The 18,073-nt window shown below is 41.2% G+C and overlaps 2 protein-coding genes across 7 annotated transcripts; one reads left to right on the top strand and one right to left on the bottom strand.

Annotated features, from left to right (window-relative positions):
• Positions 1-541: 541 nt before the first annotated feature.
• Positions 542-8,146, bottom strand: scamp4 (secretory carrier membrane protein 4). 3 transcript variants are annotated; one of them, XM_053869476.1, is made up of 7 exons: positions 7,894-8,146; positions 3,999-4,025; positions 3,748-3,876; positions 3,477-3,633; positions 3,307-3,408; positions 2,454-2,571; positions 542-1,655 (listed from the first exon to the last, which is right to left on the bottom strand). In XM_053869476.1, exons 2-7 carry the CDS (start codon positions 4,003-4,005, stop codon positions 1,467-1,469), a joined length of 702 nt encoding a protein of 233 aa, XP_053725451.1. In that variant the 5' UTR covers positions 4,006-4,025; positions 7,894-8,146; the 3' UTR covers positions 542-1,466. The 3 variants fall into 3 exon arrangements, with proteins under 3 accessions (XP_053725451.1, XP_053725452.1, XP_053725450.1); XM_053869477.1 differs by lacking the exon at positions 7,894-8,146 and adding an exon at positions 7,542-7,646; XM_053869475.1 differs by lacking the exon at positions 7,894-8,146 and adding an exon at positions 4,465-4,904.
• Positions 7,971-17,945, top strand: chaf1a (chromatin assembly factor 1, subunit A (p150)). 4 transcript variants are annotated; one of them, XM_053869469.1, is made up of 15 exons: positions 7,971-8,040; positions 9,268-9,315; positions 10,739-11,319; positions 11,392-11,454; positions 11,611-11,855; positions 11,960-12,062; positions 12,148-12,216; positions 12,288-12,505; positions 12,955-13,123; positions 13,202-13,282; positions 14,285-14,383; positions 14,468-14,717; positions 14,835-14,985; positions 16,360-16,757; positions 17,082-17,945. In XM_053869469.1, the coding sequence occupies exons 1-15, from the start codon at positions 7,977-7,979 to the stop codon at positions 17,174-17,176; spliced, it is 2,634 nt and encodes an 877-aa protein (XP_053725444.1). In that variant the 5' UTR covers positions 7,971-7,976; the 3' UTR covers positions 17,177-17,945. The 4 variants fall into 4 exon arrangements, with proteins under 4 accessions (XP_053725444.1, XP_053725442.1, XP_053725441.1 ...); XM_053869467.1 differs by lacking the exon at positions 7,971-8,040 and adding an exon at positions 8,296-8,504 and having other exon boundaries at positions 17,082-17,944; XM_053869466.1 differs by lacking the exon at positions 7,971-8,040 and adding an exon at positions 8,296-8,537 and having other exon boundaries at positions 17,082-17,944.
• The last annotated feature ends 128 nt before the right edge of the window (positions 17,946-18,073 follow it).

Raw genomic sequence — 18,073 nt, 5'->3', positions numbered from 1 at the left:
CAGAAGACCATTTGCTCATTTAAAATGTCAAAATGGAGAAGATAAAATAAGATCTATGATTAGTTCTGCTTCTTTTCTGACAGATAATTGATATTGTTGATATGACTTCATCGATGTCTGAATGAAATAAACATTCATTCATTCCTCTCAATCCATCTTTTAATAATTCTCTTTTAATCTAGGCTTTAATTTTACTCTTTTGAAGTCAGGCTTGCCAATAATTCTGGCCATGGCTGTGGTGTGTCTTCATGTAGTTTGCACTTCTTCCTGTTAATGATTCCTGGTGTCAGAAATAGATTTATGACTCTAATGCTTCTCAATTTAGTCTTTCTTCTCTTCACTGATCAGATTAAGTTTGCTCTGATTGCAAGACTTGTCTGAGAGAATTTCTTGAGACACCCCAAACTAAGACATTTGTGAGTCACATCTAAAATGTTCCCAAAATATTTTAGTTTTTCACTCAAGCAAAGAAAACGTTAACAATTTACCAAGCAGCACCTTCAGAATTCAGTAGGGGACGAGAACAAGCACCAAAAACACGTTCAAACACTGAATATTTATTGAAATGTTGCATTAAGTTAAGGTTATTAAAAGCATCCTCACAGCGTCCGGACAATGTCAAATATTGACCCAGGCTCTGAAGGTCACTTCTGCCACAAGAAAACTGAACACAATCTGCTCAGGTTCCACAAATTCTGGTGAGCCATTGCTGGGCACATTTGACCCAAAACAAGAATGTTCCGTGCACACAGAAGATTCAAACATGTCAGTTATTTTTCCAGGTGTTCGGTGTAATGAAGCAGGCCAGTTCACAGATACATGCAATATTACACTTCAATGTTAATGCATGTGCTCGCTTTAATCATCAGCCAGAAATAAGAGATGCAAATAGACATAAAGCCACACGCAGAGCCTCACACAATGCAGTCAGTCATACAAAAAATAAAATAAAATTCAGTCTTTGAGTGAGCAGAAAATTGATCTAATATTCAATATGTAAATAAAATGCACTTGACCACTGAAAGCAATGTGTGGCTAACCAAGAAAAATTAAAAGTGTTATGGATCATTCATTATCAAAGGCTATCGTGCTGACATTGCTTCACTGAAGCAGGCAGTTGAATAAACATGTTATTAGCGATGGTATTAGTTTCACACAAAGCAACACATGCTTGTTAGAGGACAAGGTACAAAGAGATGCGGCAACCAGAAAACTTCTTAAGGCACATGCTTTTTATAGTCTGCTGTCCTGAGACTTCGCTTTGTTTTGGCTGTGAAATACACACACCTTTTCACTTGAAACATGTAAACAAGGTCGGTATGGAATGACAAAAACATTGTGATGAACATTTTTACTGAACAACACTTGCTAAAACAATCATCTGATGACAACGAAATGCTGCACAGCCTTTGAGCAGCACAGAAATAACCAGCCAGGCGTCTCCTCCTGGAGGTGCCTGGGAGTCACTACCACTGACTGTTGTCAGGATAGCTCGGCACTGCTTGAGGGTACTGAGGCAGGCTGGGCCCCTGAGCTGTCTGAGCGACAGCATTGAACCCTGCTTCTCTCACTGGCGCACTCTTCCACAGGCCGGTGCTCCACTCTTCCTGAGCACGCTGCATACTCCCACCACCTCCACGGTACAGTCTGTGGACCTGTGGGGAACAAAGAAGACAGTTCCATAACTTTTTTTTGTTTAAAAAACCCTTATAATTCATAGTTCTATATGGCTCTATATTGTTTCGTTTTTGTAGATACTGTTGAACTTGAAGAATATAATTATTTGTTCGTCATAAACATGCAACTTTTGTACATGTGTATCAAATTTAGGAGCGTCTTGCAGTTACCAAAACATTTGTAACAAACTATAACACAATATTGAGCACCAAAGCGCAAACATCAAGGTAAAGTAAAAAACATTTCAAACAGGGACATCTAGTGGTCAAGTCTCTTATTGCAATTATGTTATGAGACTATTTTGTGTTATGTACTTTCGTAATCACGGACTATTGCACTTGACTTTTCATAAGCACAAAATTGCTGAACCACTGACCACACGCCCTGCATGAGCATTCGCTCATCTATTTGACACTGGGAAGGCTGTGCACTATCCAGTTCTACATTTGTATGGTCACGATTTCAAACTGCAGCGACGTAGGAAACAATTCAGTGACACATGGATTTCATCACTGCCACTGGCAGTTAATGCAGTCACTGAACTGGGCCAGAACTAACAGTCAACGCTTTACCAAACGCTGTGAGGAGGACATAAGGCAGACCAACTACTAAATATGGAGTGAGCGGTGACTATGGAGGTCATTCTCTCCAGTTTAATTGAACCTTGAAGTTAAAGGAGGATGGAAATCTGACAAGTTAAACATTTAACTGAACAAAATAAAAAATAAAAACTTCTCAAACAGAAGGATAAATGGTGGCAGCAAATGTTTACTCACCCTCAGGAGAACCAGAACCATGAGAATAGTCACCATTGTGAAGAGCAGTGTTGTGATTAGCATCACTATAGCAGAGCCGACGTTATAACTGAAAAAGATCACTGTGGCAATCCAGCCGCTTGTAGGTGAGAGTGAGATGAAGTAGCACGGGTTAGTTGTATTGCACAATTAAGAATCAAACGTGGATTCATTACAAGTTAACAACAATGCTATCACAAAGCAGGGAATGGAACAGCTACACTGACAAAGATGATAAAAGGTTTGTGAACGTTAACACAAGCAGGATGTTTGTTATCAACACTGTTTTCAACTCAGTTTATTAGCAATTGACACACCTTGTTGTTCGCAACAGAAACATGTGACTTGCATGTGAAGTGCATCATGTTATGTTGGTATGAAGAGAAAAAGAAATAACTTCATTTAGCATTAGCATGCTCCGACTTATTGTTTTCCATTTATACAATTGGACAAGCTACATTACACAGTATGTAATTGGTAGGAGGAAAGAAAAAAAATGCCTTTAATATTTAAACAAAGTTTTTTTTCTGCACATATAATTTGTAAGAAACCTGTGGATCAGCACATGTGTAAAATATCACGACTGTAATTTAATGACTTGTTTCATTTTTTCCAAATACAAATACATGCAAGGCTTTTAGTAATGTCTAATACTAAAAAATATAGCCCACCTTAGTTGCGATTGTTGTGCTTCAAGGTGCAAAAAATATAGTGGGTAATCTGAAGACTATCGGTGTGATATCAGACTGACTTCTGATGTTGTCGATGCACCAAAAATATCATTGAAAGAGGGAAAGTCTGCAAGACTATCCATTCCATCAATACGACTACTCACCAGGTCCCCCAGCCAGATATGCCGATAGTCTGGATTAAGGCCAGAATACACTGAAGGAAGAAGATAAAGAAGAAGGCCATGAAGTTGAACGAGCTGTCAGCCCTGTCAAGAGAGAAAACGATGAGATGAAAGCAGGTTTCTGTCTTTAATCTTAGATCAGCGGAACTTGCCTGAAAGCCTTGTAAAGTGGTCTAAACCAGCAGGTGTAACTACAGGGGCTGAAGAGAAGGAGCCATAACAGAGCAAAGCCAAAGTTGGTGGCGCTTCCACCTCCAGCCCACCATGCAATACAAGAGATAAGGTTCATGCACAGAGTGCCTGAATACACTGTAAAAAGAAAAAAAAGAGTAAAGATACATCAACAAGAACTGGACCGACATGTTCATCTTTCCCAATTAGAATAGGTACACAGGTCTAAATTCTGTTACAAGGAACACTCACACATCCAAAGAGTGTAGACTCTGCGAACCAACTGCTGATGCGGTGCCGGAATTTCCTCTTCAATATTCTGATAAAAGCAGGGCTTGAGGCGAAGGATTTTTGGGAGCGGTGGGAAGTTGTTCACCCGTTCTGAGGCAGATAGATGATCGGGAGTGATTATCTACAAACTTAAGCATCATGTGTTATGCAGCAAAGAGAATCTAACTGAATATAAAATGTATATACAAACACGACAAATATAATGTACAAACCTGCCATTGTGGACTCTGAAAGCAATTCTGGAAAACAGGAACGGAAACATAACAGTCAGCAATTTCGTCATGCAAGTAGCCAGTAGTGCTTAAAACACGTGTGCTACGTTTGTTTTCGACGGATCAATTGATAAAATGCAAACAATGATAATTTTACAAACTTTATGTAACAAACGCTGTACACAGCTCTGAAAACTTCATTTACAATAGTCTCAGATTTAAATCGAAAACGCGGAGACAAACGAAATAACACAAGGTTTGCTCGGATTAACAATGAGTAACATTCCATGATTTCAGCTTTTCTGTATCTTCATACACTTTTTGGTCGCTCAAATGTGTTGCTAAAAACATCACATGAAATAGAACGGTAGCTAACGCGCCTCCAACAACTGGCCTGATGGGCCTTAACATCAGAGCAACAGTGCAACTCACTAACACACGGCTACGTCAAATGGAATAAAATTACCGGGATTTCGATTTTTTACAGCGTCTTTCCACGCTTCAGTCGACAACGGCAGGGATTCCGGACTCTTTGAGTTTTTTCCCCCAACCACGTCAAACACCGCGCCTGCGCCGCGCTGAAGTGTTTGTAGTCTCAAAACGCTCCAAGTGAACTCGTCCGGTGTCCAGCTGAACTACAACTCCCAACTTTCCTTTGAGCGTTAAACGGCAAACGCGTGACTCATAACTTCTAACAAGAATCGTGGCCGCCCTTGATGGCCGCGCATGCTCACGAACAGATCCCACCAGCCAAAAGTGTCGGGAAAACATTTGACTCGCACCAAGTCAATCTGTTAAAATCTGTCAGGTTGTTTCATTGACAAAGCACTTTATTCCAAAACACTTTTCTAGTTGGTGGGCTCCCTACTGACATGATAAATTAAATTCTGATTCTGAATTTCTTTTTGTTTTATTACCCACCATTCCTCACAATTTGGTGACTCTGACGTGATTGTGACTTGGCTGGGTAAAAGAACAGAGAAGTCAGACTTCATTTCTGTTGGACGATTGACCTCCACAGGGATAGGGGATTTTTCAGAACAGCGTATCAAGTTTTATCTGAGTCTGATGCTCAGCATTAACACAAGGTCCGGGAAATCAGAGGAAGTTGTGTGGTCGGATGCATGTTTTTTGCACGAACAGCGTATCAAGTTTTATCTGAGTCTGATGCTCAGCATTAACACAAGGTCAGGGAAATCAGAGGAAGTTGAGAGGTCGGATGCATGTTTTTTGCACAAATGTAACAGATATTATGATAAGAAGAATCAGAGAAAATTGGAGGACTTCTATGAGGAAATAGAGGCACAGGTTTTATTTAGCAGATGTTAACAAGAAGAAAGAGGTTGAATCAAGAGTGGGGTATGTTAAAGAAGGAGACAGGAGTTTCTGTGAGACATTTGAGAGTTTGTAGCAGAAGGAAAGGTGATGGAACGAAGGCTCCCATGTGGATGCCGCCAGTCTCTCAGGTGGCAGCGTATGGAGGAAGTTACTCCTAATAGTGAAATCATGGAAGATTAGCAGACTGTACTCAACAAAGGTGCAGTTTAGAAAGGCTCTGCTACTATGTGGACCAGATGAAGATATACACAAATACAAGTGAATACAAGCGCGAAGACAGCAGCGTGTATTACTGACAACCACCCACTACTTCCACTGGCAGAAAAGGGAAGGTGAAATGACTATGCTGCATGGAATGTAATAATTTTGAGGGAGATGAGAGGGAGTGCAAGAATGCCCTCTAGGACTACTGTTCACGCTGTTTGCCCGAAAACAGTTTCTAATAGATCCAACTGCTGCCGTTTATAGTGACCATTGATCCCAGGATCTATTATGATCAGTGTGAAGCTTTCTAGATTGAGAACACTGGTTCTCATCCTACACAATGAAACTCTGCACATGTAGTTTATAAAATGTCACTAATAGAAGGGTAACCTGAGGAGGTGAGTAAATTGAAAGAAAACCCTGATTTGAGAGAAAATGATGATGGCTGTTTTAAAAGATATGTTCCTCACCATCTCAGATTGTTGCAGAGAAAAGGAGAAGAAGTGACAGGGACGCAGTAGCAACTGTTGAAGTTGCGAGGAAAGGAACAAGCTATTGACTGTAAGAAAGAAATAAAGATGTGGAGTGCACTGGGTCCTTCCATGCAGAGAGGCAGAGACATGAGTCGAAGAGGGACTACTACTGGGGAAGGAAGAGGAGGCTCCATGAACTGGTGTGCTCTAACTGTGGTCAGTATGGACACAGGATCAGAGACTGTCCACATGCTCCGCAGAATCAACAACAGGAAATGTGGAGACCACCTCCAAGAGGAGGAACTGGACTGGAGGAGGGTGACCTTCAAGAGGCTGAAGGGGAAGCCGAGGACCGGTCCCCCTGGAAAACAGGACTGCCTTCAGTGCACCCACCCAGTTCCTCAATGAAACACAAGGGAATGACTGGGAGATGAACAGCTAATATACCCAGCACAGAGAGATGGACTGGTTCCCAAATGGACACACTATGAACTGCAGTCTCTGAGGAGACTCCCGGTCCTGGAACCTAGTGACAAGAGAGACTCAAGGGACCTATATACTGGGCCTGAATATTGCCAGAAGCAAAGGGGGCAACCTACCTACAGTGGAAACCCTAGATTTTACTTAATTATAGGAATCTTGTTATTCTTATCTTGTGATATTGAATAAAGGTGTGTTTCCCTACACCAGCGAACAGTGTCAGGAAAACATTTGACTTGCACCAAGTAAATCTGCTAAAATCTGTCAATATAAATGTCATATAAATGACATTCACTGTTACGCCTGTTAAGTAAATGCATTAAAGCATATATTGATTCAATAAAAACAACCTCAAATTCAGAGTTTTTTTCCTCACTATTCCGTTATACTGCCGGTAATAGCTTCACCAAAAGTCAACGTGTATGTCAGGATCTTTGTCTCACTCATCAAAACGCATGCTTGAAGGGAAGTGGCAATGTAGATGTATTATTATTATTATTATTATTATTAGAGTCAAAATATGTATAACACAACCGAAAGTAAAGGTGTTGTGACTTCCCTCTCCCTACAAATGGCTTCCATCTCTTGTGGGATGATACAAAGATTCTTTTTTCAAGTCACTTGAGTGAAGTCAAATCACTGTAGTGTATCCTCAGTCTGCCAATGTGGACATGGCCAAAATCTATCTATTTTGGAATGTGGATGAGCCACGTTTCTGCTCTGAGCCTCTCACAGAGGGCAATGCCCCTGATGGCAGCTAGAATCAATTATGATTATTAAAACTATTTAAAAAGCCTCAGTTGCCATCACTCACAATTTATAGTCATCAATTAACCTCTGAATATATATTTTACACGCAAACTCAGTGAGAAACACATTGGTTTCCACACGTTGGAACAATGACATAGTCACAATAGAAAAACGAACTAACAAAAAAATAAACATAAATAAATCGCTTCAGCAATTCATCCCAAGTAGGTGACAGTAAATGTAAATGTATATGAAAATATGAATGAAGACAAAACTAGACAGACTCAAACTTGATTACCTCGAGCCTTTTTCGTTGTGCTTTCAATCGATATGGTACAAGTTCACGTCGCTCTCACTCTCCATAGTCACTATGAGCGCTATGATGCGTCAACGGCTCCAAACGTGCGACGCTCATGATAAAAACAAGCGACTCCATGTCGGCCTCGTGACCGCGGCAGACCAATCACGTGCGGTTATTGACGCTTCTGACGACTCCCGCCAATTCCGACCGGGAGCGCGAGATAGACAGTGGTGTGCACCGGGAGTGAAAGAAGGAAGATGTGGCCCTGCGTCTTTAAGTAAAATTAAACTTATCAACCAATGCCGCTTATAGTGCAATAGTAGACCTGTTTCAGTGTCGTGTAAACTACCTGGTGTTAAATCTCTTCGTACGGTCTTTGTTGCTCTTCAATATTTGCATTGAAGACGAGAGTAGCCTCGGTTGCTCAAAGAGATGTTAGCCGCGGAAACTACACCAGTGGATGGACACTTGGCAGCGTCGACTCCAAGGAGAAGAGGTATGAAAGTGCCTGTCTGTCAGTCGGCATTCTGCGTACAGCTACATTTTAGTTACACGGTGTTAGCCGAGTCCGTCCCAGCCTAGTGTCAACAAACTGCATTAATGTGTTAGCAAGATGTCGCTCAGAGTTTTATATAGTGTATATGAGGGCGACTTTCAATAGCATGTCTGTTGGACTCGTCATCAAAGCTGTCGTGTTGACTTCATCAATTGAAGTCGATGTGGACGTAAACATCTGATGGACTTTAATATTTGTCGAGATATTTACCATTAAGAGTAAAGAACCGTAATGGAATACGTTGCAGCTATTGTCGTCTTAGTGCTACGAGTTCAGTCAATTAAGCTTCGCAAAATGGCTCTGCTATTTTTTTGTATTGAGTATTCTGAGTGTTAAAGTAAACGTAATTTGTTCACACTGTTATTCAACTGTTGCGCATTAAACTGGACCCGTCATGGAAGCAAGTGAGGCCATTACTAACAAATGGAGAGCAACTGGTTGGTGACACTACGAAGGCTGACTTGCTGTCGAGTCTAGCGTTGTTCGAGGAAATGTATTCCCCAACAACCACATCGCTTCTTCCTGCTTCCCAATGCGAAAACGCACCGCATTAACACGACTTCGTACCAACGTTTTGCATTGTTTGTTGTCCCAACACAGTCCGACATTGGTCATACAGTGCGAGACAGTAGCGACTGGGCCTTTCCACAGTCCAGTTAGTCGGATGGCGGGAGAGTAAACCAAACAACCGTCTTAAGAAGGTCATTTTATGGGTTTCAACATCAGCTGCGGTGGTGCATGGATTTTAAATCCGTGTCGTGGATATACATGAAACTAGTCTCTTTACTGTTGCACGTTTGTCTACTTTAGTTTCACGAATCGGTTCTAGTTCAAACAAAACTTCAATTCAACTAATTTCATAGTTTAAGGCAATGAGTTGTGGAAATGGATATTCATAGATGGCTCATATTTTCGAATGTGAGAGTAGTGACACGTTTAAAGTGAATCTGAAGAGCAGTGGTAATGGGGTTAGAACCCTAACCCTAAACTCAAGGGGCCAAGTTTGACACAGGTGCTTAAGAGTAACATGTAAGTAAATTGTGCTTGCACATATGAATTCGCAACACCCAGTAATATGTTTAGACTAAGTTAAGGTTCATAATATTTTATGGCTTTAATGTTGCAATAACTGTAAACCTCATCACTAATGTTAATATCTCTTTTCAGGTATGAACTGTAAATCGAAACCCAGTGCCAACAAGAAACTTGTACAAGGTATTTGTATTTCTTAAATTGTTCTGTAGGCCTCTAACGTTTGTTGTTGTTATTGTATCATGCTTTTTGCTTGCTAATTAAAAGAGGACGAATATGACTATCATTTACTACAGTGTTGGGTCAGCATTTAAGCAGTACTCAAAAATTGAATTCCCCATCAGTGAAGAGAGAGAGGGATGGATTTTTTGAAAGCTACCTGCAATTGATTAATGGGATCTACCAATCAATCCCGATCAACTGGTTGGTCACCACTGGTTTACATTGTCTGATCTGTAATATTAACAAAAACAAAGGTACATTTTCATGAGAATCAGCTTTAATGCAACTAAGGCAACATTTTACCACTCTCCTAGAAATCACCCTCATAGAATCTTTAAACAAGAAAGCAGTATAAAGAAATGTTTCTCTTAATGGCAAGCTTTTCGAATTTGTTGAACTACTTTAACATCTTGATTTGGATGCTCTGGCAAACTACAGTTTCTCTTGAAAACCCAACTATTTCATGGTGGAACTCATTATTTTGTCTGGAACGTCATCATTTGTTTGTTTCAATATAATGGTTAACTAAGTGTAAAGATGAGAAATGTTTCATGTTTCACATCCCTCGTAGAACCCTGTCGTGTTTCTATCCTAACAGACTGCTCTGTCAGTTTTATTTTGGGGTTGACTTGTCTGACTGCTGTCCCCAGCGGCAGTACAGTGGTGGACCCTGCATGTGTTGACATGAAGCAAGTCAGACAAACGTGCCAGAAAACCCATTTGGACCACTTGATCTAACAAAACCAACACCAATCCAGAGACTCAGAGTTGATTGTAATTATTAAGAGCTTCTTGTATCATAAATACGATCGGGATTCTCTCCACGACCCACGTGTCGGCTGTCAAATGCCACACTGTCATGGTCTCATTATATTTGAGGATCCTAGTCCAATGCAGTGAGCGTGCTGTTCAACTCCTACTGGCTTGGAGAATACTCATTCATTCATTATATTCATTATGGTGAGCTTGGTCACGTGTACAGTCTGCGTACAGCAGAAGTCCGTGTCTTCACTTGGGCTCCAACCAGTCGCTGTTATAATAATTTTTGATAATTTATTGTTTACTACATGTATGCCAACATGTCTTTCATGCCTTATTGTCTTATTGATTGTCCGTTATGACACTGTGAATTTCCCCATTGTGTGACAATTAAAGGACATGTAATGTTGAAATTTTGATAAAATTATGACAGAAAAAAATTGTTGTTAAAATTGGCCTCTGACAAAGTAACTGTCATTATTTTCAAAGGGTCTTCTTGATTATTTTTGTGCAATTTCTATAGCATGTTCCTTAGAATACTTTTTTTTTTAACCTAATCTTTTTATATTAATATCTGAGAAGGTCCTTGCCAAATCTACTTAACTCATGTGTTGTCACCTTGCAGCTCGTCTCCCCTTCAAGCGCTTGAATCCAGAACCAAAAGACAACGAGTTGCCCAAGCGCCCATCTGCACCTGCCTGTGTAGAACCTGGTGTGTCAGATGGAGAAAATGAGAATGGCTCGTCTCCGTCGGTGTTTAATGGACCACCCTTGGTTAATGGCCAGGGCCCACTAGATTGTTTCTTTAGTCACAAGAAGCCTGCCAGCTCAAATGAGAACATTATTGACTTGACTGAGGACGGTCTGTCATCGCCGGCAAAACGTTCAGATGTGCCTGTCTCTCGCTGCACCCCAACAAAGGACAAAACCACATTTCCTGAAAAGTTGGTCGCTGAACCTACGAAATCAGAAAACGATGACTGCATAGAAGATGAGGACAATAAAGACATGGACACTAAGGATCAGTCAACCATCTCCCTTCTGGAAACAACTCAGGAATCTGATGGTGAACAAGGGGAGCAGAACGAGTCTGGCAATATTTCTAGTTTTGGGAATCATTCGATGTTGTCAGCTACATCGCACAGCTCCTTGTCTGACAGCTCGCCTGAGAAAACCAAGACGGATGAACCTGCCACTGTACCTACAGTAAGTTTGTAGTTAATTGGCTTCCATCGACTTGAAGGTGTACACCACAGTTAGGTTGCCATTTCTCCGCAGAAGTCGGCGACAACACCAGACAAATCTTTAGAACAGAAACAAGTGAGAAGACGCTCCTCAAAGGTTAGAACTTTTCTTCAAATTTTATGTTTCCAACATTGTCTTTTCCAATCATGTGTTGAAATAGGAATGGGGGGGAAAGAAGTTCGGAAGAACTGTTGGGCCTGTGCTGCTGGGTTCTGTTAATTCCATGCTTGGTTGATTGATTCATTTTTTCAGAGCTTGAAAGAACAGCAAGAAAGGCTTCGGCTGCGGGAGGAGAAGGAACGACTGAAAGAAGAAGCTAAAGCTGCAAAAGAGAAGAAACGTCAAGAAATCCGCCGGCTAAAGGAGGAGAAAGAGAAGGAAAGGCGTGAGAAAAAGGAGAGAGATGAAAGAGAGAAGCGTGAGAAAAAGGAGAGGGAGGAAAAGGAAAAAGCAGAGAAGTTGAAGGCAAAGGAAGAGCAACGGAAATCGAAGTTGGAGTAGGTTCTGCATTTTTTTAATGTAAAACTGATAGCCATATGTGCCATGTTAATCAGTAAGTTATTTCAAATCCTTTGATCGTATTTTATTTTACTTTCCGTAGAGCCATTGCTGAGCAGAAGAGAAAGAAAGAGGAGGAAAAGAAGATGAAGGAGGAAGAAAAGCGCGTGAAGGAGGAAGAAAAGCGCATGAAGGAAGAGAAAGATGTGAGTTTAGAAAGCATATGGCACTTGAAATGCCTTTTGAAATAATGGCCGATGGACAATAATACCCTGACTCATCTGTTTTCAGCGCCTTAAAGCAGAGAAAGCAGAAATCACCAGGTTTCTACAGAAACACAAGACACTGCAGTCTCCCAAAGTGAGTTCATTTCATCCTGATCAAAATCTATGTGGCACTGGGCTAACACACTGATTCATTTATTCTTTCAGACTTTGGCAACAGCATGTGGGAAGTTTGCACCGTTCGAGATAAAAGACAACATGTGTATGGCGCCGCTGTGTCGGGTACAGTGTGAGAACTCTGTCCTTGAGGAACTGGATCAATATCTGTTGAAACCGAGTGACAAACTAGGAGGCATTAAAGGTTGGATCAGCCAGAAACCCCGGCGTTCCGGTCCTACCAGACCCAAAAGGCCCAAAGTGCTTGAGTAAGACAAATGAATCCGTTAGGAGCAGTCAAAATGAATCATCAAGTCGGTCTGTTAAAATGAATCTTGTCATCAATATAATGGCACTTCCTTCTGTCGATTCCTATTGAGGCCAAGGCCACAGGGTCTACCTCTGTCATTCTCTTTTTCTTGTAGCTCACCATCTGTGCCTGTCACTTCAGATGTTTTTGTCTATCTCTCTCTTTCAGAATGCACTTTTAAGGCTACAATTCAGCGACACAGAAAATATTACTGACAATACTAATAATAAAAATAACAAAAGCTTTCACACTCTTGTGTAACACTGTCGACCAGTTTGTGGTTCATAATATTGTTTAAATAATAGACTGAATAGAAATAAGCAAAAGAGCATTTATTGTCAACTATATATATATATATTTTTATTATCATTGTATTTAGTCTCACCGTGCATCTGCTGTTCTTGACAGTAACTGCATACAGATTCATGGGCCCAAAGCTGAGGGTGTGCCTGACCGAAAACATTATGGCTCCATGAAACTGCTGCATTTTCATGAAAACTATCGTCCGGCTTACTGGGGAACATGGACAAAGAAAAGTTCTGTGATCTCTGCACGCTGCCCCTTGAAACAAGACAAGGTAAGTGTTGTTTTTTTTTTTAAACAGAAAACATTTAATGTTACAATACATTTGAGTCTAACCATCAACTCGTACCAGGTGTTGTTAGACTATGAGGTGGACAGCGATGAAGAGTGGGAGGAAGAAGAGCCCGGAGAGTCCCTCTCTCATAGTGAAGGGGTAGGTTAAATCTAGTACTCATCCCTTTCTTGTGACCACACAATTTTTGGTTTTTAGGCAATTTCCCCTGTCTTGCCCTCCACGTGGGCAAGAGAGAGGTCCACACAAGCTCTGTGTCAGACAGGCCTTTCATCCTCAGGAATCCAGCGTTTTCAGTTACTGGATCTGTAGTTTTAAACCGGGTCCCAAAGTAAATGTAAAATATCTGTACAACAGAGGGTTGCAAAGGGACAGAAACTTTCCTGTGAATTTCCGTGGGAAGCCATGGGTTATATATGCACAAAAATATAACCAGACTGGAATTGGAACTGTACAACTTTTAAAGCAAACAAATAATAAACAAAAAAGGCAAAGCGCTTAATTTAAAATAAATACATTTATTCCCTTTCAATGAACAATGAACAGATCAAACCCTCAATGTTCTCATCACTTGTTAAAAACCAGATTGTTGTTATAACCTGACTGATTGGTCCTGTTTTCATCAACCCATTAAGTATCTGGGGTCCAGCATTAGCTTTGGTTTTGCCTGCAGTTAGTTCTGGTTAGCATTCTTTTTCTTAGCCTGTTGGTAGTGCGCAAATTCAGCTGGCTGATTTGAGGCCAAGTGTCCAGGTGTCGTTTTCCTGAACAGAGAAGTATTGCCAGACAACTGGCTCAAATGTCTGCTGCTGCAGGTCGGCACTTAGGCGGGGCTGCCAGCCAGAGAACTGGCTACTATGTTTGGTCATTTTTACATTGTGATGCAAAGTTTTAAAGAGTAAGAACCTGTATCATTATGTATAAATGTAAATAGCGTCTTATAAAACTAAAAAAAAAAGGCTGTTGATCTCTGCAGCCCTTCTCAAAAGTGTGGTCCAGTCCAAGATATGCTAAAATATACTTTCCTCCACTATGTTTAAGTCAACCCTCAATTTTGAAAATTCCCTTTTTATTCTCATAAATTTGTCAAGACAAAGAAGCAGTTGTTGATGTAATTCACTGCAACCTTTTTATCTTTTGTAGGAAGATGAGGAGGAGGGAGGTGAAGATGATGAAGATGATGATGGCTTCTTTGTTCCTCATGGTTACCTCTCGGATGATGAAGGGGCACTGGAAGAAGAGGTATTGACAGAGAGAAAGTTAAAACACACGCCAACGTTTTCTCTCCTGTTTCTAACCCATCTAAAATGGTCCACTCCCACCCAGGATGGCGGTGACCTGGAGAAGCAAAAGCTGCAGCAGAAACTGAGAGCCAGGGAGTGGGATGAGCTGATGTCCACCAAGAAGAAGATGAAGGTGCTTGAGCCTGTGGTGAGGGGCTGCCACTGGGAGGGGGAGGACCCTGGTCTAGATGTCTTCCAGTCTTATGCCATGGTGCTGGTGGAGCCTCTACCTAAAGCAGACAACAGCCCCAGTCCTGATGCTGAGTCCAAGAAAAGTCAGCGAGAAGAACAGTGTAAGTTTTTGATAATTCCACACTTTATTGTACCTCCACACACCTCTGTTCTGTCCTCTGTCTGAAGAAGTGCGTCATTGTAGTAGTCACTGCAATTTTGTCTTTTTTTGTGGACAGTGCTCAGAAAGCTGCTGCCTCTTCTTCATGGGAACTTCAACAGCTCCAAAGTGATCATTCATGAGTTTCAGGAGTTTTGTCGTCAGGAGACCACATCGTCTTCGCCTTCTGAGATGTTAAGTCCCCAGAGTCCTGAGACTGTTCCTGCCAGGTGAGACTGAAGTGCATGTTTGTTTGGTTGATATCCTGGTCGACTGGAGCCTGTCTTTGCCCACTGAGTTCACTCTGCATCAGACCTAGACACATCTCTGGGTACATGTGTAGCACAGCAGAAAGAATAGAGCGATACCTCTTGTCGCTCATGTCAGCATCTGATGTCTCGCAATGACAGAAGCGTTTAGGCATCACTCAGTATGTAGCGAGACTCGGGAGGAGAAACACGTGACAGTGATGTAGAAATACAGCAAAGTAAACAAAGCCACAGCCCCCGTGTGGGAATATTTTGACTTCAAACCTACAGAGCGAGGTGAGCACAACAATGTGGATGAGCTAGTTTGTCAAATCAGTTCTCAACAAATAAGACAATATAGCAAATGTGCATGGCCACCGTGCTGGGTTTGTTGTCAAAATGTATGTTTTAGTATTGTACTTTCATTCATGTCATTATTTTAAAGCCATTTGAGGTATTCAAAATACATTTCTTCAAAGTGGCAAAAGTACTAAAATAAATTAAAGAATTGAAAATAGTGCACATATTAAGGCTGCTCCGAAAAGAAAATTTGTATCCGAAGCTGAATAAAATAAAAAATGCCTGGCTGAATGACAAATGTGGTTAACATAGTAAATGCATTAAATATATTACAAAAATATTCTACATGTTTTTTCAATTAAAGTAAATGTTTGGATGACAAAATAGAAAATATTTTGCCATTTGCTTTAAAAAAAATAACAAAAGAAAATAAAAATACTCATCTGCTTAGCCACAGTGAATAGGCTAGTAACGTAGAAGATGCAGAAGGCTCTAGTTAGTTTGGTTGAACATTGCAAACTGCAATTCTATTCTCACTCTCCAATACATACATACATACATACTAAATATCTGAAAAGTTCAGTGCGCTGAAGCATCGCCATGACGATGGTTGGAACCGCCCGTGCTTGATACTTGACACCATGTACGACAATAAAGAGTGTGTGATACATGGTTCAGACAGCCCAAATAATTATGATGTGTTGAACCGCCACTGTTCTGTCAAGAGCCATGTTGCCCTTTTTCTTTTTCTTTTTTTGCACTATTCACCCACAGAATATTCCGTGCATCCCCAATGCTTGTCATTGATACATGATATTACATTAGTGGATACCTTTGTCCAAAAATATTGTTGAGTGAATACTATTGGTTCTTCACCACCAAAATGTGTTATTGCGACAAGCTTAGGTGGGACATTTGTGTTCATTGGCACGCTGTGGTTTCATGATCATGTCTTGATCTTGTCTGAAATTTGAAAGTATCACAAAGCCATGGCGGATTAAATTGCAATCTTGTGCAGTACCTATCGTCATGAATATTATCCTCTACTCTCAACAGGAAGCTGAAGCGCCTCATCAAGAACAATGCTGTCTATGAGAAGCGCTCGGCCTACAGACGGCCGTGCTGGTACGTTTACACGGAGGTTTTGGCCCGGTGGGGCATGGAAGCTCTCCCGGTGCCGTGCCAGTGGACCTACATCACCACCGGTGCCCGGGAAGAGCCCCGTGATGAGTCGCAGGCGGCCACAGGCTCCCATGGAAACTCTCCCACAACACCCCAGACCTCCTCCGCCACAGCTTCATCCTCGAAACGAAAAAGCACTGGAAGCATGTCCATCACAAAGTTCATGAAGCGATGCAATGATCCGGAACAGAGAGTAGCAACAGATACGGATGGTTTTCAAGCAGACGCAGCGGACGATGAAGAGGATTGCATGATCGTTGAAGCTCACAGTGGTGAGTGTTTTCCCGCTACCTCCTCTGTTTATTTATTTTCTAGAAAATACATCCGTTTTGTGATGACACTGTTGCCATTGTGCGGTTCATAAAGGGTTGGAGATGACACCAGTTTTACATGTGTTCAGATCAAACATTTCTTGAGAAACATGAACTTTTCCTCCTCATTTACATTACTTTATATTGGTAATCCTTTACTGTAGTCCATGGCTCTCCTTAGGTTTTTCCCTCTGTACTTTCAACATTTCCATTTTTTTTCCATTTCACAACATGTTCTTGACAGTGCTGCTGAAAATAACACTAGTGCCATCTGCTTGTGTGTAGGCCCCACCAAAGAGAAGCAGTCGATGGAGGAGTCGATGGAAGTTGCTCCCTCTGAGACGGCGGCTCTCCCTGAGTCCAATGCTGCTATGGTTTGAGTGCGCAACTACTCTCTGCTTGTTCCAAGTCTTGGGTTCTTTGTGTGTCTCTCTTTCAAGGCCAGTGTCGCGCCTTCATCAACTTGACCTGCTGTTTGTGTCCCAGAGGTCACGGTTGTTTCATTGTGGGCGCAGGTGATGCCTGCAGAATGCAGTAAAATTGGTCTGATCAGAGTATATTAGGACCATTCAACCCAAAGCTGACTGACCTAGTATCAGATTTGTTTGCATTGAATTGTCATTTTACCGTGGGGGTTGATGCTTGTTTGACAGAGACGAACATGTAATCCTTTACTGCAACATATTTCACGGTTCCTGCGTTACGTTGTTGACCGACCTCTAATTATCTTGGTTTCTGTGTATATAATGTCACACACGGGGACTAAAGAACTTGAGAAACTGCTCCGATGTCTCTCTGCGCTTCAAGTGTGATTCTCAACTGGCAGCAGCAAGGTCTGCCCCTGTACAGTTAGGGCCACCGTCTTATTAATATGTGGTTTTGTGTCACAAGAAAACTTGAACAAGATAAATTCATTAAACGTGAATAAAATTACTTTTTTCTGAAGTATGATTTCTATTTCTCTGCCTGAAGAGTGTATTCTATTTCAGGATCCAAGACTAAACAAACCATGTTCAAAACAGACTTTTACTCTCGACTCCACGCTTCTGTAAATATTCAAATGGTAGTCGCATTCAACAAATGTTGACTGCAGATGACAAGTTGTCGACCAACAACGGGTTACATTTGTTGCAATAATTTTTATTACAGGCACAAACACATGGATCTAATTTGAACAGCTCACCAATTTCATATTGGTCACACCTTGTCCAATAAGTTGCTAAATTTTATTCTTTTCCAAAATAACCACCGGACATGTTTGATATTCCGAGGTAGTC

The sequence above is a fragment of the Synchiropus splendidus genome, chromosome 1 (assembly GCF_027744825.2).
Source record: "Synchiropus splendidus isolate RoL2022-P1 chromosome 1, RoL_Sspl_1.0, whole genome shotgun sequence".
NCBI classification, from domain to species: domain Eukaryota; kingdom Metazoa; phylum Chordata; class Actinopteri; order Syngnathiformes; family Callionymidae; genus Synchiropus; species Synchiropus splendidus.
Note: the sequence above shows the minus strand (reverse complement) of the source record. Positions and strands in the feature narration are given on the sequence as shown.